At 40.3% G+C, this 26,264-nt stretch overlaps 1 protein-coding gene across 4 annotated transcripts in view; it reads left to right on the top strand.

Annotated features, from left to right (window-relative positions):
* Positions 1 to 26,264, top strand: part of TNRC6B (trinucleotide repeat containing adaptor 6B) — a 128,550-nt gene that overhangs the window by 12,362 nt on the left and 89,924 nt on the right. For 2 of the 4 annotated variants that reach the window (XM_033058363.1, XM_033058368.1), the window contains exons 2-4: positions 138 to 210; positions 5,057 to 5,155; positions 25,582 to 25,649. In XM_033058363.1, coding sequence (XP_032914254.1) covers positions 5,102 to 5,155; positions 25,582 to 25,649 — 122 coding nt within the window. In that variant the 5' untranslated portion in view covers positions 138 to 210; positions 5,057 to 5,101. Of the gene's footprint in view, positions 1 to 137; positions 256 to 5,056; positions 5,156 to 25,581; positions 25,650 to 26,264 lie in introns of all 4 variants that reach the window. The other 2 variants (XM_033058365.2, XM_033058364.2) reach the window with 2 other exon arrangements.

Raw genomic sequence — 26,264 nt, 5'->3', positions numbered from 1 at the left:
GCCTATTCCTTTCACTTCTGTGCACCTAGGTTTACTGAGCTTAAGAAGACAATTGAGTTTTGTTTTTATATTTGTTTTTAATTTGCTAATGGGCACAGTTGGTCATTGTTTCAAATTTTTTTTTTGTCTCCTTTTAGGGTTTCGTTTTTGCACTGAATGTAGCCAGGACGGATCCTTGTGGGCTTTGGCAGCCCTCGGAAACTGTCAAAGGTAAAAATCAACCCAAGCTCAGTATTGTGATCTTGAAAATTGGAGGTGAGAAGAACAATAGCCTATGTTGGTTCTTAAGATACTGTAGGATGTGTGTCTGTTTTCATGTGCTTTCTAGTGTGCTATTTCCTGTGGGTTTGCATGCAAAGTTTGTTACTGCCTGATGTGATTTGTTTCTGTAAGTTAAAGTTGGTATGCGTGATGTATCATTTCCTTTGAAAATTTGTTAATTTAGGTTGAGATTTTTTAAGTCAGTGGAATTGGTAAGTGATTATTTCCTATAAGCAATCAAGTTATAGTCGACAGTTTTTTATCTTCTGAATGCTCTTGCTTTCAGATCAACGTGAATTTAAAGTGACAAAAATATTCTGTTCTTCTACACATTAAATTTGATGTTGCTTTTGTACATTCTTAATGGACTCAATGTATAACAATGCTTTAGCAATTAAATACAGTATGACTGGATCATGTATTAAAAAAGAACATTTTGTCTGTACCTAGAGACGTGACAGTGATCATGTGTCAATACAATTGTGTCAAATAAGCACAGTCCCATTCAAGACACAGTTTAGTCAAGTAGTGCCTTGTTCTAACAGCTCTTGTTTCAAGTATGCCACGTATACAGGATCACTGTCTTGGAAGAGCACTCGTGTGCCTGTTTTGCTTTGTGAGGGAGTTTGGGACCTACCTTCAGTTTCCTCTTAATGTGTATAATGGTGACAGTTGGCACAGCCTTTGTGTCCTTCAGGGGATTTCTGGTGGGTCATATCCAATTTAGACTTGGGAATTTAAGGAATCACAATTGGTTTTACATTAATAAGTGTTTCTCTCACAGCTGCACTCCTTAGAAGCTTGAAGTAGGTTTTTTTTCTTCATTATCAAATGAAGAACAGATTCTCTCTTTAGTCCATATTTGATTCCTGCTGCCAATCTAAAAAAAAGGGTTGCTGCACAAAAGGCCCTTGAATTAGACAAAGTGCATAGTAATGCTTGTTTGATGAAACCAAATTTGAAATTACTGAAATTCCAGCTCTCTTGCTATTGAGGACCTTGTGATTTTTCATGGTGGACCTTTCCATGTGGAGGGAAAATTAGACCAAGAGAAGGTACCTTGTTCACTGGTATTGGTTTTCATGGATTTATAAGTATATGGATATTTTGTTCAGGTTTTGCTTGCAGGGTGTGTTAGAATGCAGTAGTGCAGAGATGATACCCCCATAAGGACTTTGTGCTGTTCTGAGTGGCTGGTAGCTGCATCCATCTTGCTGGTCCCAGAAAACAAAATGAGTACATCTTTGCTGCAGAAAGAGATGGAGCAAAAATAGGAGTAAATATCAAAATGTCCCAAATATTGTCCTAAAACCATACTGTTTAATGGCAGGACAGTATTGCAGTAGGCATTGAAGTTTGTAAGAAGTCCAGCCAGTTTATTTTAATGAATTTTTTTACCTATGAGAATAGATTCTTCTCGCTGGATTACATTTTAAAGAGTTAAATAAAAGTTGTTCCTAAGTTTGGATTTGCATTTACTACATCATATGTGGGCATACCACTGCATTGCTGTTTGTCAGACCTTCATTTACATTACCTTACTCCAGCTGAAGTTAGTTAATTGTTCTGAAGGCTATCCGGTGAATAAAAAATTGGGGGATTTCAGTCACATTCCAAGTAGTTTGGGTGGATATATGCAAGGGTAGAAGAGGAGGATTATCTTACTTTTGACCTTTTCCAGGCCTAACTTTGTTGATAGGTGTTGGATCTGAAAATCTAAATGGACTGTCTATATTTTTTATCACCTAGGAACCTGACATGTCACATTAAGTATTGAATATCAGTAAACAAATGCATATAGGCTTTTGACATTTTCCTGATCCTGTAGGATGCTAGTACAAATTCTTACTTCCCGTCCATCCTCCATGTATAACATAAATGACCCCGTGTGTCACCTTCAGTGCTCTGGTGAGCTGAAGAGGTGATATCAGTAACATGGAGTAATTATGTTGTTTCTTCATGTGCTGGCAATAAGCACTCTCTGTTGACTGAGAAGTCACTCTCCGTCATAAATGACAGCTACAAAAGTCTACCACAGAGAGAAGGTCCCATGGATTCAGGAATCTTGAAATGTCTCCTTTTGGCAATAAATAAACTTGCAGTGCAGCATTTTTGTGCCAGTGGCTAAGGGAATCAATGATTCACGTATGCAAAAGAACATCAGAATTACTGAATTGGGCTCATAGTTTATTGCAGGATGTTTTGTCTCCTGAAAGAACCCAGAAGCAAATGCAGTAAAGTAACCCAAACCAAACAACAAAAGGATCGTATTCAACAAAACTTCCTCTTGCAAAACCTCTTGTAGTCTGTGGCTTAGGGTACCGGCTAAAAATTTTTGTTGGTGGGTTTTCTTTTTCCCTTGTGAAGTTTTCTAGGAAGTTACTGAGCCTTTTAGAACTCTAACTTTTTTACCATTCCATGTGAGTGAGTTCACTCTAATGACATAATATTTTTTTTTAAATTAAAGCAAATAATAATTACAGGATAAATTAAGAGAGAAAATAGAAATTATGACAAAATACAATGGAGAAGGAAAAGAGTTTATTCATTCAACTGCCTACTGTAATCTCTGAGTTCTGAATAGTTCCAGTGTATTTAATCTGTCGTCTGTGGAAGAGCTTAGTTTTCTTTATACTTGTAGCCATTCCATTTTTTAAAATTTCCTAGTTCTACTGACCTTTTCTCTCCTCCTTTGAGATACACTGGTTGGTAGTTTTTTTTGTCTTCTTCCAGGAGCAGTAGATAAAAATGGTGTCAAATACTGCCAATTCCTCTGGTAGTGAGGGATCTCAGAAGATAAAACAAGTCAGTTTTTCAGAGGCTTATGTTTGAGTTCCTCCAGCACTTTGAATGGAAAATGATTTCTCCTTGCAGTACTCTTTGTCTGACCTTTCTGGTCTTGTTTTGTACGTAAGCTTTTTTTAATGCTTCTGTGGCTCAAATTCATTCTTGCTTATTTCTCTTTCTGACTTTCATGCCAGGTAAGTGCCACAGGAATCCTTCTGGCCAAAGCTGTTTTTGCTGTTAGATATCAGACTGTCTGCCTAACAAAAATCTGAGGAGCTTCCCAATTATTTGACTTTAATACTGCAAAATCATGATCCAAAATTCTCAACTATGGAAGTTCTAGGGTGGGTTTCAGAAACTGATTATGGCAGAGAAGTACCATGGACAGGGACTGCCCAGCCTGGCCTCCTCCATTGTGGGTGCAGAACAAAAAGCAAAAAACCATTTATTATAGGCAGGAGGATCTTGGCATAGATGTCGTGCTTAGCATTTGATACCTCTGATTTTTGATTATGTGCTGAAGGCAGAATGTTTAAGTGAGGGTTTGGATAAGATTTTGCTTTTCTCCTCATTCCTTCTTTTCCCAGAAAAGGAAATTGCTACTCTCTAAGTCTTTACAGCTCTTGTGTGTTCCACTAGAATGTGTGTTAGTACTAAATGCAACGGCTCGTTGGTTGTAAGGTTTATTAAGTTGTGTATAATATTTTGTAGCTTCAGGCCCTAAATATTTATAGAACATATTCTTTGCTGCTTGAGTCAACCATGACAGATGTTGTTTTACCTGTGTGCGATGTAACAGAGGAGGTTGGAGTGCAGAAGGCCCGACACTCTGAACAGGCATCAACAATGAAGTGAAGGTGGTGCATTGTTTAGAAGCTTTCTCTTGCCAGTTTCCAGGCTTGGAATTGCTGCTGTAAAGGTGACGGTCAGCAACTCTTTAGCTGAGGTGCAGAAGTAGAGAGACTTGAAATGGATGTTAAATGCTGGTACACTTGAAGAGTTACATAATCTTGAGGACTACTGTTAAAACCAACAACTCTTGGCTTTAAGAGAATTCTTAACTCGATGTACTCAGTGTGAGCCCCTGCTTTCCATATACCTGGAATGCTAGGCATCTGGTCGTGGCTTATGTCTTGCATTTTGAGTGTGAGAGATTCCCTATGAATTTATGCTGTTGCATTTGATCTCTTAAATGGATTAACTTGATCCATTACCCCTGAAAGATGCATCATCCTCTGGAGTAGAAGACATTCTAATCTCAAACACCAAAGTCTCCCTAATTGTATTGCATCCTTCTGTAAGTTACTTTGCAATGTGAAGAATGGAATTTGGAGTGCAGATTTTGTTCAGTAGGAGCTGCACTAATACTGTCAAACTTGAAAATAGGTTATCTAGTAGTGTTAAGTATTGGAAACACTGGGATCTGTTCACCTGGGTTCAATTGGAAATGCGAACCTGAAGGTGAATGACTTTCCCTGAACCCTTTAGCTTCTAGAATGTATTTATTTTTTAAATGAAGTCAAGGAAAAAACCCTGAAAGTAAGACTTCAGAGGTACTGTGAGATCACTGGAAGTCTTAACTATTTTTCAAACTAATAACCTTGAGATTGTCTGTAAGCTGAGTCTTTGAAGCTTATATTTGCACAAAAGCTATTTCCTAGTAAGAAAGAATTGCTCAGCTCTGGTGTGTGAGATTGTTCCTTGCTGACTGTGGCTTTAATGAGTAAAATCAGTGTTAGATTAAATACTCAGCAATGACACTTGAAAGTTAAAAAGAAAGTATATTCCTGTTAAGTGGTTTTTTTTTCTTTAAATTAAGTAGTTTTGTCTTATCCTGAATAACAGTTCTTGTTTGTGTAAAACATAATTTCAGCAAATATGCGCAGAATGGTAGCATTAAAGGTTGTAGCCTAGAATTGTTGTTTATGTGCACTGCAGTTTCACGTAACATTGTTAAAGGCAGAAAAATCATTGTTTTTAAAATATATCTTTGTTGTTTGTCTTTTAGGCAGTATTTTGCATTTCTGCAGAGCTTTGCACAGATCCTGTTCCCATGCAAACTGATGAGGGAGAAATACTGGAGGAAGACAGTCCCAAGGTCAGTGAGGTAAATACCACTGTGTTTTGGAGGAACTAAATCTTATTTGGCTGAAATTGGGAAGCGGGGAGTGAACATTGACTGGTGGTATTTTAAATTAATACCTTCATGTAGATACTTACTGGTTTTTGTCATGGAGAAACTTAAAAAATTATGCTTTGAGAAACCCTTAGACAGGGGATTTTGCCACCTGCTAAGGATTAGAACATGTTTTCAGACACTTCCAGGGAAGAAAGAGAAAACTTGGAAAAAAAGTACTAACCCTGATTGCATTTCATTTGTGAAAACTGGAAGGATTTTCTGTCCTACCCACCCACCCTCTGAACTAACTTAAGGAATTGGACATGTGGGCCCTTAAGTGCAGGTGTTGGTGTCCGTGGATTACTGGCTGACCTATATTAAAGGTGTGCTGCTTCTTGTTTCCTTGTACTTGCCTGCATGTGCTGTGTTGTGAGACTGGATTGTGTGTTGCTTTTAAAGGTCACTCTAATTCTCAGCATACCTTGTTGGGACAGGAGTGTGTGAAGTGTTCTGTTGAATGCAATGCTGTATCCTGCTTTTTGCCTACTTCCTGAAGATGCAAATGTTAAGGCATGAATTACTTTGGTTTTCATAATGACATAGTCATTGTCATACACTTTTGTAGGTTTATAAATACAGTTTATAGTCCTGACTACTCAGTGAGTTAGTGTCAACATTGCAACTGATCTGTATTTAAAACATGCTCCCTACATTTCACAAAAGTCATTGTTAGATTGCTCTTAGCTTTGTGTGAGACAGACTGAGAAATGAAAAACTTGAAGACTTAAGTTAAAATTTGTTTCCTAGGTAAACCTTTGGAGAGATATTTTCATTGTTTTAGGATCTAATAAAAACCATTTTTTTAGCTGTAAGCATCAAGTTAGAAAGTAATTATTAGAGAAAGGACTTGGCAATTGTGCTGCATGTACTTTAGGAGTTTAAATAGCTTTGAAGGAAGGTTGGCTCCAAATTAGGTGCTGAAAAACAAGAGTGTATCAGTGGATGTACTTACAGCAATCCAGGCTATTGAACACCTCTTTTGGCAAGGATGTGATTATGGGTTTCAGTGGGGAGTAGACATGAGAGAGGAGACATCATGATGCAATTAATGACTGATTTTAGCATAGTTATTGGTGCCTTGTTTTCACCACACAGAGAGGATCTTTGTGTGTGTGTGAACACACATTTATGTATATACAAACAGGTGCCTGTGTATATTTATGGATACACAGCTTTCATTTTTTTGCCTGTGTGGCAGAAAGTAGATTGAAGTAGCTGTCTTCCCTCCAATGAAGGGTATGCTTTTCCTTCATACACTTAATTCTGGATAAAATAGTGAAGTTTGTATCTCTGCTCCAAAAATTGAATGAGCTTGAAGTTAAAACCAAATTCTTTATAATGACTTTGAATACAAAATGTGTATGAAGTATTGCTTTGAAACAATTATGTAGAGAATGTGGGAGATCAGGAATTGTGCCTCTGGTATTCAGTGTTATTAATAAAGGACTATATAGGATCAGTATATATTAGGCAAAAAAGTCATGACTACATCGAGTCCTTCTCCCCATTCTGTGATGTACAGCACTACAGTGTTTCTTCAATCTATAAATTATTATTCTCTTTGCTTGTCTCAGGAGAGTTTTGTATCTGTAATGAAGTTTGTCCTGGAAAAATTTAGGCAAAATATATTTCACTATATTGCCTAGTATCATTAAAATTATTCCCTTAATTTATAAATGTTTACATGATCTAGTGACCCATTTTCATGAAGATACATTTTTCTATGAAATACCTTTTGTATATATTCAGTAATGTAGTTCAGTTTTTTCCTTTTCTCAGATGATTTCCCCATCCCTCCCCACCCATTCCCAACTTTTTCAGGCAGGAGACCTGAGATATACTTGAATGAAGTATTCTGAAAGAGATGAGACCAAAATCATCTTTTGTAGAGATACCATGAATATCAGAATATAAAGATTTAGGTACTGCAAGAATTAATTTTTTACGGTACCAGACTGAAAATAACCTAAGAAGTTTTACATGCAGACTCTATCATAGAGTGGAAAACAAATCATATGTCATGCTGTATGCTTGTGAACTGGTTTGGTTCTATAACTGTCTCAGATTTTCTGGCATCCTAGACTGTGTAGTGTTTTGAGACATCCTGGTCAAGACTTGAAGATAAAAGGAGATTTCCTCTGGTTTTTAAGAATAAAAGATATTGTGCCTTATGTAGAGCTGAGCAAGTCACTTTAAAGATTAAATATTTATGGCCTTCAAACTAATTAACGCTATGTAAGGTATGATCAGAAAATTTTAACCCTGCAGTCAGACATCATGAAGAATTATGTTCTTGCTTGACTCCTAACGACGTGGTGAGACAGTTGTAAAGTCAGCTTTCATGCTTGCATTTGCCACTCTTGAAATGAGTGACAAACTCAGTGGCAACTCATTGGAAATTAAGCTTAAGGAAGGATACTGATGGACTCAGTTCTCACTTCACTGTTTATTTGTACCACTGTTGTTAATGTATACATTTTTATTAGTCATGTAATTTTTTAATATTGTGGTTGTTGAGTTGTGCTCATGTTCTCAGTTTTGCATAAACTTTCTTTAAAATAGCATCAACATGGTAAAGACACTGGCACATGTCAATAGCAGGCTCTTGATTCCAGTAATTACTTAATGTTCATACTATAGAGGGGAAGCAACCTGTGCAGAAATTGTTTTTTTCAAATGAGCATATGGGTTTTAAAAATTAATTTAGTTTTGTGGCAGTCTTATTTGATAATAATATCCAGTCTATTTTATCCAAATTATCTGCTAGTAAGTGTCATACAGTGAAGTATCCTTTCACTTTTTAGAACAGTTTGGGGTGGGCTGTCTGGTTTCTGGCTTTTCAGGGTCTCTCTCCTTCCTTTCAAAAAAAAAAAAAAAAAAAATTCTATCATTCAAGTTGGAAAAGACCTCCGAGATCATTGAGTCCAACCTTTGAATACCACCATGAGGTGGCAAAGGCTCACCAGTGGGGTACAATTGAGGGAATTTTGTAGGATTGATCTCTTCAGAACTGGGAATCCAAGCAAGACCCTCAAGACGTTCTCCCCAGTCACGTTTGCTAGAGCTACTAGTGAGAGGCAGGAAGCACTGAGTCATTTTGGTTCCTTGATATCAAAGTGAAATCTTCTGCTACCTCTCCTTTGCACCAGGAGAAAAATAAAACCAGTGTTCCTGCCTAGTTCCCTGCACCCTTTACTATTATTTGAATTATTATTTTAATTTTAAATTATATTTTATGGTAGCTAATTAGCTACTAACAATTACTAGGCTTTTTCCATTAACAACCTTGGTACCCTGACAATATCAACAAGTACTGAACTTCCTGTTTATGACCGATTTCAACTGTTTTGATCCATCAGTTAAGGATTACTGCACAGACAGTACTTAAACTTGGTTTGTCAGTTGTTCCTTTGCTGTAAAATATTGCAAGAGGAAGCTGAAATTTTATGCCTGATTTGAAGTATTTTCAGATTTCTTTAAATCTTGGCAGGAGTTTTGAGCTTATGCAGAAAACTTATTTATCAAAAAATGCTCATGTTAAATGTAGAATTTCCTGCACTCCTCCTAGTTGTTCCTTCATGCCTCAGAGTAAAAGCCTCTGAATTCAGAGTGAGTGAGGGACTTTGACTTAAGTAATTTGTAGAAAGGTATTTATGATTTGTGGTTTTGCTTCAGTGTTGTAAAAGGGAAAGTTCTGCTATTTTAATATTTTGTATACTAAGAACCTAGGTACACAAAATTTTGATTAAAAATGTGACTACAAAGGATGTCTAATAACACTCAATTCTTAATAAGAACAGGTAAAGAGGAAAGATTCTGTATTGTATGGTATTAGGTAAATGTAATTTTATTCAAAGTTTTCATTAGTATTTGTAGAAATAATTACTGAACTGAATTGGTAGCCAGGAATTAAACTACTTTTTCATAGGCTCTTTCAAAACCAGTGACATAGACACTGAGGCTTATCCTGTTTTTCAGTCTCACTGTCCAGTGCCACTTAGAGCTGTCTTGAGGCCACCTGTTAATCCTTATTTTAAGTTGCTACGCTGTTCATATCTGTAAATGTGAATCTCTCCCTTACATTATTGAATACTGCCTGTTCTCAATCTGGTTAATTCTTACTTTTCTTGCCTCTTGGTGTCTAATTGTGAGCTAGCACTTGCTTTCTATTTAAATCACTCTTCAGGACTTTGTTGCTACTGGCTGTGGTTTTGTTGCGGTGTTTGGTTTTGTTGTTTTGGGGTTTTTTTGTCATGAAGCACTCACACAGATGATAAAAAGGTTAAAAATTATGTAACTCAAGTACCTAAACACTTGCTTTTACTTCATACATGTTGAGAATAATGGAACACAAGCCTATGTTAAGATTTTTTTGTATTTATAAACAGAATCTTAAAATTAACAAGGAAATGTTGTTAGGAGTTCCCTTTCCTAAAAACAGGAATGTTCCCCTGACTGCATTTATGGGTAAAGTGTGCTCAATTCCTGGTGTGGATATTGTGTAATGATGACAATAGTGCAGAAGTTAGGCTGATGCTTTCATTTTGTAGGATTTAGAATTAATATAATGAAAAAAACCAACCTTAGTTAAGCAATTAAACTTGAAGCATCCAAAACCTTGATGTCTGTGTCTCCGGGGCTCATAATCCTACTTAGTGATACAGAACTGGGGTTCTATTCAGACAGAACTAAATAATTTAAAAACATTCAGGCCTCTACAGTAATAAAATGAGAAGTATGCTTTGTGACTGTAATTATAAAAAATGTTTTCCAGTCTAGTACTGGCCTGGTACATGGTGCTTTCAGATGATGGCGCCCTGCAGTATGAATCCCTTCACTCTTGGAAAATTTTGGCTTGTTACAAGAGGCTTTCAACCTCAGTGTACTTTCTTGTGAGTACCTGACAGTTCTGAGTAAGTTTCAGTTTTTCACATGCCCGTTACTTCTCCACTGGTTCTAGGACAGTGGGCTTTGGGGTTTTTTATTTTGTTATTTCATTTTTAATGTCCACTGAGTTACTTGTGAAGCTTCCAGCATTTCTGTGCCCTAATATACAGGGTGTATTTCCATTATTTTTCTGGAACATGAATTGTAGGAGCAGCTATTCTCTTTGTAGTGCTGACTTACAACTATACGAAGTTCCTGGAGTCTTTGTATTAAGTTTCTTGTATAGTCTTTGAAAAGTAGAGAGGTATTTTGCCCAAGAGGACAGTTTATGCTTCTTCCAAAGTGTAGCAGCTTAAGAACTAGGTGGACTAATAATTTTTCACAAGAGAAACTGATGTCATCTCTATGCTCTGCTAGCTTTTGTTAATCTGAAAATGCTACAACTCCTTAGGAGAATAATTTCAAACCCAAAATATTTGCATATCATGTATTTTAAAAAATCCATTAACCTCTCAGTAAGGAATTAATTTACTTAAAACTCCTTTTAATTACATGTTATGAAAGCTTGCAAAAGTATTATGACATAGTCCTCTTGTTTTAAGTAGAAATTAACATAGTCAAGGGGAGCAGACATTTTAGGTTATTTTCTCTCTGGAACTTCAACACTGTAGCCAGGAAAAGAACCTAAAATACTTTCTTACAAAACTGTACACAGTTGGACCTTTCTACATGGGGAAGAAAACTCAAACAAACCTTCTTGTGAGTTTATAACCTCAAATTTCACAATTTCAAGGCATTGTAACAAAGAGCTATAATTATGGTATGGGGTCTAACCCTAGCTGGCAACTAAGCACCATTCTGCTGCTCATCCACTCCTGCCCCTGCAGTGAGATGGAGGCGTAGAATTGCAAGGGTGGAAGTCAGAAAATATGTGGATTGAGATAAAAGTGGGGTAATAATTTGGGACAAAAAACCCCAAACCAACAGCAAAGAGGGGAAGAAAAAACCTGTGAAAGAATAAGTGATGCAAAAGGAAAAGGAATTGCTTGCTGCCGAACAATTGATGCTCAACCAGTCTCTGAGCCAACATCCACACATACCCTCACTCCCTCAATTTTCATGCTGAGCATGGTGCCATGTAGTGTAGAGTATCCCTCTGGACATTTGGGGTCAGCTGTGTCCCCTCCTTGCTTATGTACCCCTGGCCTGCTCGCTGGTGGGGTGGTGTGAAGAAGCCTTAATGCTGTGTGAGCCCTGCTAAGCAGTAACTGAAACATCTCTGTTATCAGCACTGCTTCCAGCACAAATCCAAAGCACTGTCCTCTATGTAGCTCAATCCCAGCCGAAACCAGTACAGCATGTTATCAGGGTTCACTATTAAAAGGCAGATATAAATAAGGTAAAATTGTTGAGGACTTTGCAAAAAAGAACATGGAGTTAGACAGTACTGCTTGAACTATTGGACTGAAATAGCTAGGCTGTTGATAGCCTAGTTACTTGGACATTTTAAAAGAAATTCAGGATCAAGTTCAGGATTCTACCAGTTGGGTGTAGTGTTTTCTATAGAGGCAAGATGGATTGCTCATTTGAAACCTACTTATCCGTAGTGAAGACTGCTAAAATATAGATGCTGAACTGAAAGATGACTCTCTGTTTTCTAATCTCAAAATACCCTGAAGTGCTTTTGAATCACAAAAGAAAAGGTTAACACAATGATGTATTTTCTTTCTCTTGGAAAATGTCATCACGTGCCAAGGTGACTTTGAGATCTGTAAGAACTGTCACCATACATTCTTTGATCCTGTATTTTCTTATGTACAGTTCGTGTGGAGGAAGTGTACTGGTGTGGCATGTCACTGCAGTGAATATGTGTCTCATTTCTAAAGGAAAAAAACCTTCAGTCTTGAAAAAACATTGCATTTAAAAACTCATCTTTTCCGTTCTTTTAAAGGTTCTTTCTTTTTTTGTAGATATTTTCTCATTAGTTTTTTTCTCAACCAACTAGCCTCTCTTCTTCAGTTGATTACAGCAGTTTATAATACTTTGCAAAGCAGACATAAAAGCAACTGTTTGCTTAGAGATTGAAAAAATTATTCTCATTTGAGACCTTATGTGGTATACTTCCACTGTGATATGAATGACAGGGAAATTGATTAGTGGCTTTGCTTACGAAGTGTCTCTTCTCATGCAGGTGTACTATTGGCACACAATTTGAGAGGTTTCTGCCTTTTCAGAATTTTGCCATTGGACTCTTTCCATTTGGTATTGACTTTACAGAATTGTTGGCAGTGGTTGTAGTCCATGTGAATTGTGACAGTTCTTTATAATTGGTTATTTTATATGAAGTCATATAGGTGTGGAAGTATTGATAAGTGTTTTCAATTTTCCTATCTTATGGCAGACTCAAGGGGGATAGTTATTTGGGGAGAAAATTGAGCCAGGGCATTAAAGCTCACTCTACCTACTTAAAAAAAAAACCAAAAAAAAGTTAGATTTACTTTAGAAATAATTTGTAGAATATTAGTTTGGCTGAGTCATTGAAAGCTGTAAAATTAATTGGTCTTGTTGATTTGATGCATTTGCAAGACTTTGTACATTTGCATGACCCTACAAGGACTATTTCCTTTTCATTTTGTGAACTAGATGGGTATGAATTTTTTTCTTTTTTTTTTTTTTTTTCTTCTTCAGAATTTTTTTTTCATTCATTGATTCATTGGGTGTGGAACATGTGCATATGAGGTTTGATGAGAAGAGTGTGGGCTGTTAATCTTGTAATGATAGTAGTGAAAAATAGTAGTCTAGATGGTCTTCATCATTCCAGTACATAAAAGGGCGAGTGGACAACTAAGGACATAGTTAAATGGAACTGGAACTCTGGAAAAACATATTGTGTGATATCAGTTCCCCTGAAGGGTAAAAGCAACACTAAAAGCATGTCAGCTTTTACTGGCACTTATTTAAATCACTGAAGCATTTGAGCAGTAGGCAAGAGGGTGTATCATAAGAGGGGAGAATGTAGTAGTTCTCTAGAGACACAGTAGTGTGGGAATTAGGGTAAGAAATACTTAGGGGTACGTCGAATAATATTGGTTGATTTCAACAGATACAATTTCCACATGTAATTTCCAGAGAAATAAATTATTCCCATGGCATCTAAAGGTTTCTTGGAGTTTTTGTGAGGGCAAGTTGTAGAACAGCCCCAGACTCTACTCCAGAGATGAGTGCGTATTTTAATGGTTTGGTGGTCTGTCAGATAGCTAATCTTTTTAATAATCTTGATAAATGTAGAGAAATTTAGCAATTTACAAGCAAACAGCAGTGTCAGTGGCTCCCCTGCGACTAAAATGAGTTTGGATTTGCGTTCTGGTAACTGGAGAAACTGGAAAGCAGCTGTGTACGGTGGGTGTGGATAGCCTGTATTCCTTCTCCTTTTTGACAGTGGTCAAAAGTGGATGCTTAATACAGACCCAAGGCAGGCTTTAGATATATATATATAACATATTTGTTCTCAACCTCCAGCTGTTGAGGAACTTTCTGGGCCACTGACAGTTTCTATGTGTTTAGAATCCACATAACAGATTTCTGTGCACACAGAAAAGAAAGTTCTTCTTTCTATTGCTTGCCTGTCTGATCTTAAGGTAGAATAACTTAAGCATCAATTTGTGTGTGTCTGGTTTAAGTCACTTTCAGTCATTCCTAACAAACAGCTGTACACAGTATTTGTGGCAGAGAAGGTGATTGAATATGTAGTGCAGAAGTGTAATTTAGTTTTCTGTAGTTCTGATTATCATCTGTTTTCTTAAGCCTTTGAAAATTCTTTTAGCAGTTCATGCCTGTTGTCCTTTTGTGGCAATACATCATCTAGATTTCCAAATCCAAGTGGGAGAAAGTTAATACTTTCTCTTTTCTGTGTCAAGTGGTTAACAATGTGTATATCTGAATATCAGCCACTTACAGATGTCAGTTTAAACTGCTACAACTCGTTCATCTGTGTCTGCACCATAAATAGTAAACTGAAATGTAAATGTAAAGTGAGTTGGCTAAATAGTCACTGTGTACAAGTGGCTTCTGAAAGTACTCGTGGGGGTGAACTGTTCAAGGGCTTTAGGGTCAGATGTATCCACTATATGGAAGGTGTAAACATTTTGTTATGAAAGTGTAAAAGGTAACCAGAGTAGCCAAAGTTAGCAAGAATTTGTGGCTTGTGAAATGCCTCTGCTCTTTAGCTGAAGAATAATATAAAAGGTTAATTAAATAAAATAGGGGAATTTTTTTGTCTTTCTAAATTAATGTTTTTCTGGGATTCATCCATACTATGTACACTGCAAAACAGATGGAGTGTATGGATGTAGCACACTAAAAAATGGGTTGTCAACAGTGGAGCAGGAAAAGGAAAGCACTTTTGCTTAAATTCAGAACCCTTTATTTGTTTTTTGTGTCTGGGATGGTTGAATTATTATTCAAAGCCGCCTTGGCAGCTTCAGAGTTGAAGTTTTCAGGTGGTATTTCTGGATATCCTGTCATGCCATGACTCGAGTGATTTTAACATCTTCAGTGGCTGACGTAAAACTGTATCTTGCTGCAAACAACTAGGTGGTTTAAATTCCTTTCAGAGCAAGATTTATATTAATTATTTTATTTTTTTACATATACATATATATATATGCAGAGACACGCTATTGTATTAGTAATTTCACTATTATAAGCCGCGTGTCTGGGTGTCGGCAACTGTCTTGGGTTATAATACAGAGTGTGATAAAAGGTATCTATTCTATCACCATCTATTGAGGGTGGGGACAGTGATCCTTATCTCCACGGGAGATACTCTGCTAATGGGCCATCCATTGAAACCAGGCAGGGCATTGTTCTTTATCTTTTCACAACCCATCCTTCCTCCAGCGAGTAGTTTTCTGCTAATGGTCCATTGAGTCCCACTGTGGGACTGATAAAATTACTACATCCCATTGGAAGTTGCTCCAGCCAGGCGAAAGAGCCCAACATTTCTTACCAAGGTAAAAACAGAGGTTTTGGGACACTAAGGGAGTCCCTTTCTCCACTGGACTCCAGAGGAAAACCGGATTTCTCCACATCACCACTGGACCTTTAGAGGGAAACTGCGCCTTGTACAGGAGCACTGCTCCATCTGAGCCACATCTGTCACTGCAGGAGGATGCAGCCACCATTTAATGGGACTGCTACCAACACCCTGCCTGATGGGGTGTCAGGTTGTACTCTGACTTTGTCAGGGTTTGGAGTTTGTTTCTTTGTAGTATTGTCTTCCTATTTTAATTTCCCTAGAAAAGAACAGTTATTCCCAATTCCCATATCTTTGCCTGAAAGCCCCTTGATTTCAAAATTATAATAATTTGGAGGGGGGGGGGTTTACATTCTCCATTTCAAAGATTAGTTCCTGCCTTTCTCAGCAGACACCTGTCCTCCAAACTAAACAGCAACTTTTCATTCTTTGTCCGTATAGAAGCCGCACCTGATTATAAACTGCACTTCTGGGTTTGGACCAAATTTTAGTCAAAATGGTGCGGCTTATAATCGTGAAATTACTGTACTTAGAAGCTTAGTAATACACTAAAATAATACTAATTTTTTTATTAAGTAAAACTTTGTATTTGTACGATATGAAATGTGACTGGGATCCCAGCCTTTTTAGCATTTCCAAAGTGTGACTGTTGTTTTCATGATGTTTATAAAACTGTTCAAGCTTAGCAGAGAATTCATGCTAAGCTGCTGGGTATTTCACAGAATATTAGCTAACAAACATTTTAAATATTACATAGAAAGTGAGCCATAGGTTATTTCTGCAATTACAGTAGTTTCACGAATACAAGCCGCACGGATTATAAGCCGCACCCCCGGTGCCTCGACAATGTTGCTGTCTTTGTCAATAGATAAGCCGCACCCCGAATATTAGCCGCACTTTCGTTCGTCGCGAGAATCCGTGCGCAGCTTTCACAAATTGGCCAATTAGTAAGAGGATCGCGGCATAGCGGGCTTTACTGGCTCGGGGCGGGGCCAGGCAGGCTCGGCCCGCTCATGGTTGCCGACGGGGCCGGGTGGCCCAGCTCAGCGCCACGGCTCGGCGGGGCTGGCCGGGTGGTGCTGCCGCCGCCGCCGCCGGGCTCGCTGGCCCCCCTCTCCCGTCAGCACCGCCCCGCTGCCGCGTTCGCTCGCCCGGCTGGCAGGGCTGCCGCCGCCGGGCTCGCCGTCCGCCCCGCTGCCGCTTTCGCTCGCCCCGCGCCGCGCCCGCCCCGCGGCGCTTTCGCGGCTCGCGGTTCGCGGCTCGCGGTTCGCGGCTCGCGGTTCGCGGCTCGCGGTTCGCGGTTCGCGGCTCGCGGCTCGCGGCTCGCGGCTCGCGGCTCGCGGTTCGCGGCTCGCGGCTCGCGGTTCGCGGCTCGCGGCTCGCGGTTCGCGGTTCGCGGCTCGCGGCGGCGCTTTCGCGGCTCGCGGTTCGCGGCTCGCGGCGGCGCTTTCGCGGCTCGCGGCTCGCGGCGGCGCTTTCGCGGCTCGCGGTTCGCGGCTCGCGGCGGCGCTTTCGCGGCTCGCGGTGCGCGGCTCGCGGCGGCGCTTTCGCGGCTCGCGGTTCGCGGCTCGCGGCTCGCGGCTCGCGGTTCGCGGCTCGCGGTTCGCGGCTCGCGGTTCGCGGCTCGCGGCTCGCGGTTCGCGGTTCGCGGCTCGCGGTGGCGCTTTCGCGGTTCGCGGCTCGCGGCTCGCGGCTCGCGGTTCGCGGCTCGCGGTTCGCGGCTCGCGGCTCGCGGCTCGCGGCTCGCGGCTCGCGGCTCGCGGCGGCGCTTTCGCGGCTCGCGGTTCGCGGCTCGCGGCGGCGCTTTCGCGGCTCGCGGTTCGCGGCTCGCGGCGGCGCTTTCGCGGCTCGCGGTTCGCGGCTCGCGGCTCGCGGTTCGCGGCTCGCGGCTCGCGGTTCGCGGCTCGCGGTTCGCGGCTCGCGGTTCGCGGCTCGCGGTTCGCGGCTCGCGGTTCGCGGCTCGCGGCTCGCGGCTCGCGGCTCGCGGCTCGCGGCTCGCGGCGGCGCTTTCGCGGCTCGCGGTTCGCGGCTCGCGGCGGCGCTTTCGCGGCTCGCGGTTCGCGGCTCGCGGCGGCGCTTTCGCGGCTCGCGGTTCGCGGCTCGCGGCGGCGCTTTCGCGGCTCGCGGTGCGCGGCTCGCGGCTCGCGGCTCGCGGTTCGCGGCTCGCGGTTCGCGGCTCGCGGTTCGCGGCTCGCGGCTCGCGGTTCGCGGTTCGCGGCTCGCGGTGGCGCTTTCGCGGCTCGCGGTTCGCGGCTCGCGGTTCGCGGCGGCGCTTTCGCGGCTCGCGGTTCGCGGCTCGCGATTCGCGGCTCGCGGTTCGCGGCGGCGCTTTCGCGGCTCGCGGTTCACGGCTCGCGGTTCGCGGCGGCGCTTTCGCGGCTCGCGGCTCGCGGCTCGCGGCTCGCGGCTCGCGGTTCGCGGCTCGCGGTTCGCGGCTCGCGGCTCGCGGCTCGCGGCGGCGCTTTCGCGAGCGCCGCTTTCGCTCACCCCGCCGGCAGGGCTGCTGCCGCCGCCGCCAGGCTCGCCGGCCGCCCCCTCCCGTCTGCACCGCCGCCGCGTTTCCTCGCCCTGGCCGGCACTGCAGGCCCCCGCACCGCCGGGCTCCCCCACGCTGCTGGCCCCGATTATGCTGGGCTTCCCCCGCTGCCAGGCAGCCCCACCCGCCGGCCTTCCTGCTTCTGCCATGCTCCCCTGCGCTGCTAGCCCCAGTTCTCCCGGGCTCCCCCGCCCTGCTGGCTCAGGCTCTGCCGCCCGCCCCCGACACTGCTGGCCCCGCCTCTGCCAGGCTTTCCCACCTCAGCCGGGGCCGGCCGGGCTCCAGCTTGGCTTGGGGCTGCCGCGGGCTCTCACTTCCGTGTTGGCAGCTTTTAGAATTTTGTTAATAGATTAGCCGCCCCGGAATATTAGCCGCACTTCCGGGTTTCCACCAAAATTTTGGTCAAATTGGTGCGGCTTGTATTCGTGAAATTACTGTACTTAGTGACTAATTGGTCAGCTGAAACTGAAAGCAAAACCTCTGGTCTTTAACCACTGCTGCATCTTTTGTGCTTGTTTAGCTGTAGCGTAAATGACATATTCTGAGTTCCATGAGTTGAGTTCCTACTGACAATCTGTCCTGCTGTTCTGTACGGATGATGCATGTTTTAATAATGGTGTATGTTAACATGTTGGCATTTCTTCTAGTTAATGTAATGTTTCAGTCAGTCAGTCTTAAAGTATCATTAAGCTGCGTATAACAAACACCAGTAGCAGATTAGTAACTTTTGAAGGTAATTGCTGTGGTCTAAGTGTGTTAGCATTCAAAATTATTAGCAGGGAGCACTGAATATGAAGTGTGATTTAGCAGGGGGATTATGGTACTAAGTTTTCCCTTCTGTAACTAACAGAAAACCAGTCAGGACCATGTGATGGTAATAACATTGAAATGCTCCATCTAGATGCTGCTGAAAAGCTTCAAAAAGCTACTGAGTGGGCTAGGAGATGGTTCATATATTTTGGTGGTGATTTTTCTATATCAAGACTATGCTTTGGGAAAATTGAGGGAAAAAAATAGAAGTAGGTTCAAGTGAAAACTTAGTTACATCACAATGCTGCGCAATACAACAAAATCCTGAAAGAGATCAAAAATTCAACCACTATTTCATGCATACCTTGTCCTTAAGACTTTCCTCTGTGTGATTCAAAAAAAAGCTTGGTACTTTCTCATTTTAGGAGCTTTTTTTCTATATTCTTTTAAGTTTAAATCACAGAATCTAAGGGTTTTTTTAATGCTTTCATTTGTGTATTGAAATTAAGATTTAATCTAAGAAGTGTATTTTGAGACAAATTTTGCTAAACAATTTGTGCTATTATATACATATTTTGAAATGCTAGTTTATTTCTAAAAAATTATTGAAGTGTTAGCAGATAAATTGCATTTTTATTACAAGAAATTAAAAATTTAATTAATCTGTTCCTAGTGAGTAAAGTTTTCCCCAATGCAGTTTCTCCGAAGTGCTTATAATGAAGCCAGGCAAAGAGGTGACTCAGCTTTCCTTTCATTTGTAGTAGTGATTACATTTCTGTCAGACTTCAAATGGTCTCTGAGATTCTTTTTTTATAACACAGCTTCCACCACTGTTAGCAATAGTGACTAGTGACTAATTGCTTGGATTTCGAGGACTGGGTTGTGCAACTCTCCTTAAAATAACTATTAGTGAGACAAAGTAAGTGCTGATGGCCTGTTTACAGTAGTGTTGATGCTGCTGTTGATTGGTTGGGACATTGGTGTTAAAAGCAACAGTTGTGACAAAACATCAGATTTGTCAGTCTTAAGCTGGGCATGGGAAGTAAATGGCCACAACCTGCAGAAAGCTGCATTGACCTTGGATGGTCCCCACCAGGGTGTCTGGTCTTGTGCCAGATAAGGCTTTGGTGTTGTGTCTGCTTGAGATGCTAGCCAGTGAAAAGTTTAGTCTTCATCTCCTGGCTGGCTGAAGTCCATTTGGGGTTTTTTTTTTTTTTTTTTTTTTTTTTTTTTTTTTGTTTGGGGATTTTTAATTGTTGTGTTGGTTGGTTTGGGGTTTTGTTGGCCGATTTTTGTTGCTGTTTTATTTGTTTGGGGGGATTGCTTGTTTTGGTTTTAAATTGGAAAAAGGACTATGGAAAGGTGGTGATAGCAGCTCTCTGAAGTTGCTTTAGTGCGTTTTTTTGTACTGGTGAAGAAAAAAAGACAATTTAAAATGAATAACTTTTTATAATATGTAAAGGATTTCTCGCAAATACCTATTTTTTTTTTTCTGAGAAAATGCTTGGATTCTCTTAAACTCAGTTCATCTTTGGTGGACTGGGTTAGCTAATGCAAGCATTGAATCTTGTTAGGAAAATGTGCTTTCTGACACTGGGATTCAGGAAAGATGAGGCTTTTGCCCTTGAAACCTTCTGGCCCTTCAGAGTGTTGTTGACTTTTATCTAAGAGATAAAGTTTACTCATTAATCAAAACCATTAGGGTCTCATTGAAGATATTTTTAGAAAGAGTAGTATGAAACGGTAGCAACAGGTGTACTTCTGGACAAAAAATATATAATAGTTTATTGCATTGAAGCTCATTATAAATTTCCTTTTCTAAAAGTTAATTATTGAGTGTCTGAATAGATTTTCTTAAATGAAACGGATTCTCTTATTATTTAGAACACTTAATGTATTAGTTTGTGTTGAAATCCGGATGTTCACAGGTGCCTGGATCTTTAGAGAAAAAGGCTTTGAAATAATAAAATACAGTTCAACAACTGGCAGTTTGTTTTAAAAAAAGTTTTCTGTTGAATTCCTCCCCTGCTGTTTCAGGGTCTATTTCTGGTTCCTGCTTCCAGCTGCCAGAATCTTGAAGCTTTCTCCATTGCTTGCCAGGAGAAACAGGTGTGGAGTGCGCTTCCTTTGATTCCTGCTCTTGGAATCAATGGCTCCCTCTGCAGTCCTTCTGAGTGAAGCTAAAGTGTTTGAGATCCTCTGCCATTTCACCTTTTCTCCTTTCCATGGGAGCAATAGAACAGATCCAAGAGTTCTGTCTCAGCTCTACCTTCTATTCTTTTTCTACACATTGAGGACAACTGTGTGTCCTACATAGGCTGCGAGTAAAGAGAAGCTCAAGGCTTAGGAATGCTGCAGGGAGGCTGCTGGATGCTGTGGATGGCTGAAATTTAGTGAGGACTCCGGGCTCTTTAAAAAAAGACTCAAAGACTGCTGAACAGGATAGGGTGATGACAGAATGAAGGGAAACTGAGAGACTTGTGGGAAAGAAATGTGCATAGGAATTGTATGAGGACTGTGGGTGGAGGAGAAAAAGAAGAGTATTTTCATCTAACTGTGGCTCTTATGTGCTGTTTCTCTCTTCAGTTCATCCTCAATCACTTAATCAAAGAATTAAAATACCACATTTCTTGTTCTTTCTGCAGTATGATGTCATTACTGTCATTGGAAAAATAAGACCTAAATATTTTAATTTTGAAGTATTTTTTCATCTTAAAATTAATTAATAGGTAGCTGGGCCTAAGAACAAACTTTATGAATAGGTAAGCAATGCTTTTGGGATTTATTGGTATTTTACTTGCTTATTAATTGTTTTCAGAAGGCTCATTGTCAGATATATCTCTTTGAATTAAGATGAATGACCCAATAAAGTGACTTTTAAATGTTGCAGAAAGATGGAAATGGATATTACTTTATGAGTTTTTTCTAGAAGTTTTAAACTGTTAAATAAACTGTGTATCACTTTCTAGCACAAATTTTAAAACCTGCAGAATTCCAAGTGAAAAATACAGATCATTGATCATGAAATTGTTTAACATATGCAGGCATGCAAGCAAACGAAAGTTAGAGTCAAGGCTCTGCAAAAAGAGGAAGACATAAATTACTGCACTGGATCAGGCCTGTTGAATGATCTTATATATAACTTCTCCTTTCACTTTTACAAAGCAATGTCATTGCCAGAAACAGAAAAGCTTATACTGCTATTGTTTCTAATCCTCTAATACACAGATAAATCTTTGTAACGATAGATACATAAACCATAAAACCTGCAAAAACTTGTGAAATTCAGTGTTGCAATTTGCTTGTTCGAGAACTAATTTCTTTGCTTAGTAGTAAGTTTTCTCTGTGTATCCTCTTACAGGTGTTCTTTTGAGAGTGAGTTGGATTTTATTTATATTGTAATAGCAAAGGGGTGATGTTTTTTACAATACTGTCATGCTGCTTTTTTTTGTGTATGCCTCAGTGCTGTGCTGTCTTTCATTGAGGGAGATTTGCAGGCCAAATGTTGGGTTTTATTTATCTGCAATCTCCCTTCTGCCTATACCCTTCTTTACTCTGAGTGCTCACGTTTTTGGAGTGTCGTGGAGGGGGTTTGAGTATTCATTGTCTCTACTCATAGACACTATTATAAAAAAGGGTGTACTATAGATCTGCTGCAGACTTTTCAATATTTCTTTTTTCAGCATAAATTATTTTTTTCTTGGTAGTTGTTTTATTTTGGTGTTTTTTTTCTTGATTATGCAACTTTTGAAGATATTTTTCTTAGACTTTTCTAGATTGAAGTGCAGGTTCTCGCTGGGTTGGGAATTCATTGGGGGTTTTTGTCATGTCTGTTATTTCTAAATATTAAACTCACTCTGTTCTTGAGTTCATAGGATTGCTGGGAAATTCAGGTGCAGAGGGGCCTTCCAAGGTCTTTAGTCTGACCCCCTGCTCAAAGTAGGGTCACCTATGAGGTCAGACCAGGTTGTGAGGGATTTTACCTAGTCAGTCCATGAAAACCTTGGAGCAAGGAGACTGCAAAACTACTCTAGGCTATCTCTTCCAGTCCTTGACTGTCCTCATGGTGAAAATAAGTTACCTTGTATGCATTCTGGACTTCCTAGTTTGAACATAATCTCACTGCTTCTGGTCCTGTCACAGGGTACCCCTGTGGTGAGCCTGGCTACTTACTGACCTCCTTGTAGTACTAACACTTGCTGTTAAGGTCTCCCCAAATCCATGTCTTCTCCAGGCTGAATCAGCCCAACTCCCTCTGCCTTTACTCACAGGACAAATGCTCTGGATCCTTGAGCATCTCGGTGGCTGCTGTGTCAACATTCTGGGTGTACTTCCTGTGTTGTGGGGGCCCAAAATGAGGTGCATTAGACTATGTCTGAAATAATAAGTACTGAGTAGAGGTGGCAATCAGTTCCTTCATCTACTGGCAAGGCTCTTCTTAATAAAGCCTGGGATGCTGGTGACCTTTCCTGACAAAGCACACTGCTGGCTCAGGATCAGCTTACTTTATGCCAAGACCTTTTCCATGGAACTGCTCCCCAGCCAGTCATCAGCCTATGTTGTTGCCAGGGCCTCTCAGGTGCAAGTGTTTTGTGTTTGTTCTGTGAATTCATACAAATCCTGTAGGGATCATTCCTCCAGGCTGTCTAGGTCCATCTGAATGGCAGCCCTGTCTGTAGACTTGTTGATTGATCCTCTTTCACCCCAGTTAACTTCATCATAAAATTCCTAAAATATACCTTACTGGCCCTGCAAGTCATTGGTAAAGATGTTTAATGGACTTGTCCTAGAGCAGACTCCTGCAGCACTTCACTTGATAGCATCCTCCAGGCACTTTGTCCTCTGAGCCTGATCAGCCAAGTGTTTTCTACAAGTCTAGTTGTTTATCCATTCTAAAATAAGGGCTTTTTTTTAGTTGACTAATAGTCAATTCATTGACCTTCCTGTGACTTTTTTTTAGTGTGTTGATGTATTTTGTTATTGGCTTTATTTATCAATGAAACCCTACCAATTAATCTTTATTTTGTATATTGAATAGTTTCTGTATTCCTGAGTACTCCCTCACCTAGTGATTCATTTTTTTTTAACTTCTTGTGAATGTCTGTGCCATTGTACTGCATCTTCTACAGTTTTTTATAATGCAGATTTTTGTAATTTCAGGTACTTCTGTCTACTGTCTGAAGTACAGCAAATTGATTTAACACTTCTTAAAGCAGATGGGATTCTCTAGTTGTTTTACAAGAGACTGTGCCTGGACCAACAATCTTCTTTTCTACAACTTCATTAGAATTTCTGTTTCATATGGGAATCTTGTTGGTTTAGCACTGTATATGCTGTATGTAGTGCTTCTTTACTCCCAAAGGCTGCATTTCATCTTCCTACTACTGGGCCACAAACTGTTCCCTTGCTTACCATTTCCCTGAATTGTACTTGTCTCATACCAGCAACAGGCTAAAATACTTCCTGTGTAAGAGTAATTCTTCAACATTTACTCTAAGGTACAGAACCATGCTGTTTTGCAATGCAGCCACAAATCTGTAGCTATTTTACCCATTGACACACTTGGTGTTTCAACATTTTCAATAACAGAATTAAGTGGAATGGGTATCTTTCTCTTTAACTAGACAAGTGTGAGTCCAGCTGTTAGAGCTCTTGTGAAGCAGGTATGGACTGAAGCACAAATAGATTTGTGTGACTGATGTGGTGGGAATACATGGATAAAAGTCCAAGATATTAAATAACAGTAAATAGAAATTTTCTTGTTTTCATGTAAAAGCAATGTTTGAAAATACTGTTTGGACTGGGAGACATGGGGGTACATGTTTACAAATGGGAATTTGCATATTTTATAGACTGTCTTATGGATGTCATTTAGCACCTTACAGTTCACCACTTTTTGAGTTCATGATTTTGCTTAGGGCTGTGCCTGGACAATAAAATAACATAATTTCTTGTATGCTTGTTTGATGTCAATTCGCAGATTTCGGGGTTTTTGAAAGTATTTTTGACCTGACAAGAGCATTAATGCACAAATGAGTAAATTTGACTCTTTTGGGGGGAGGGCAGGGGCACAAGGGGAAGTGGGTGATGGATTTTGGTTTGGTTTAGGGGGGTTTTGCCCCTTCAAAGACTGACTAAGCTATGTTATCTTAATTGACTGAATAGTGCTTTTCTCCTCTTTCCAGTTTAATGTAGTGGCATGAATTTGTGTGTGATTATGATTCAGTTCTTTGTTGTGTGGCTTATTGAGTATTGCAGTGTGACCTGTTTGCTGACTTCACGTGAAGTAGAGCATTGCTAACTGTATCTGGATGTTTATATAAAATACTAATTGCGTGTGTTGAAATTTTATATAAAGAGAAGAATGTTTTGCTACCTGTGCAAGAACTTCTGGCTGAATTAAGTGATTTAATGAAGAGCACATAATTAATGAATGAGCAAATATAATGTAATTCTTCTTTCTCTCCAGAGAAATTACTGAAAATCTATGTTAAAACTGATATTTTAAAAGCAAACAATTAAGCATAAAACTTCCTTACTGCCCTTGGAATCTTCTAACAAGAGAGCCAAAGGAAATGCCTACCTTATGTTGTCATTGGAACAGCATCTATTTGAGGTTTCCTTAGGCCTCTTTTTTACCCTGCTAACTAAGCTGTGTATGCGGTGAAAATATTTTTTCAAAGAAAAGTTCTTTTTCACAAGAAGTACTCTGCTTTTGCAGCAATTTCTTTCTGTGCTTAGTAAGTTTCTTCTAAAATTTTAATTTTTTTTCCAGAGACGTTGGTAAACCTTTTTTAAATTCCTGCTTTATATGTAGGGAAGAAGTAGAAATAATACTTAGAATGACAAGGGAAGCCCTTAACAGAGCAGAACTTAAAACATATGTACCTTGAGTGATAGTATTCTGCTATAGTCATTAAACCATTCTTTTTCCCTTGCAAGATTTTTCTGAAATTTGTGCTATGAAATGATACCATAGCAATGGGGTTGGAGATGTACATATGTTGCTAAGAAACTACATGATCTGTTCTGGACCAGCCACTGTGATAAAGTGGCTGCTTTGAGTTGTTGCGTATGAAAAGGGCCACATTAGGTGATGTGCATTTTGCTCCACCAATTTCTGACCTGCAATGCTTGCCTTTGCAGATGGAACATGAGGATTTTGTAATGGAGGGGCATGGCAAGACTCCACCTCCTGGTGAAGAAAACAAACAGTGAGTCATGCGTTTACTTAAAAAGGGCCTTACGGATAGTAAATGTTGTGAAGCACTCTCCATAGAGTGTTTGGGAGCATTGGTGGTTTGCTTGGTGCTCACCCTTTTGGTTCCTTAAATATTCTGATCTATATATGTAGTAGTGGATGGTAGCTGAAAAAACAAGAGGCAGGATGTGGATTTGCCTTAAAAGCATAGAAATATGCATTGCCATTTCAAAACATTGATCAGAAATTGTTGCAGAAGGGGTAATCATTCTGGAAGCTTGGCACTGATGTGTTGAGTATGTACATGAAATTTTTATACAGCTGCTCTTCATGAAAATAATGTGAAATATGAAAGAACCAGGCCTTTCTTTTGGTGTACATATGGCAGATTGGTCCTCTTTGAGCCTTATTTCTTTAGAATGCATTTTAATAAACGATCAAAAATTACAAACAAAATGTTCTTTTGAGGAATGTATGATGCTGGTACACAGAGCTTTAGGGAAAGCAGCTTGATCAGAGAAGAAAATTACTAATTTCTGTGAGGCAAAGACTTTTTCATATGATTTTAAACCGAAATCCAGCACTGGTTGGACTTTTTCCCTGGATTTTTGTTCAGATAGGAAGAACA

The sequence above is a fragment of the Catharus ustulatus genome, chromosome 4 (assembly GCF_009819885.2).
Source record: "Catharus ustulatus isolate bCatUst1 chromosome 4, bCatUst1.pri.v2, whole genome shotgun sequence".
Taxonomy (NCBI): Eukaryota; Metazoa; Chordata; class Aves; order Passeriformes; family Turdidae; genus Catharus; species Catharus ustulatus.
Note: the sequence above shows the minus strand (reverse complement) of the source record. Positions and strands in the feature narration are given on the sequence as shown.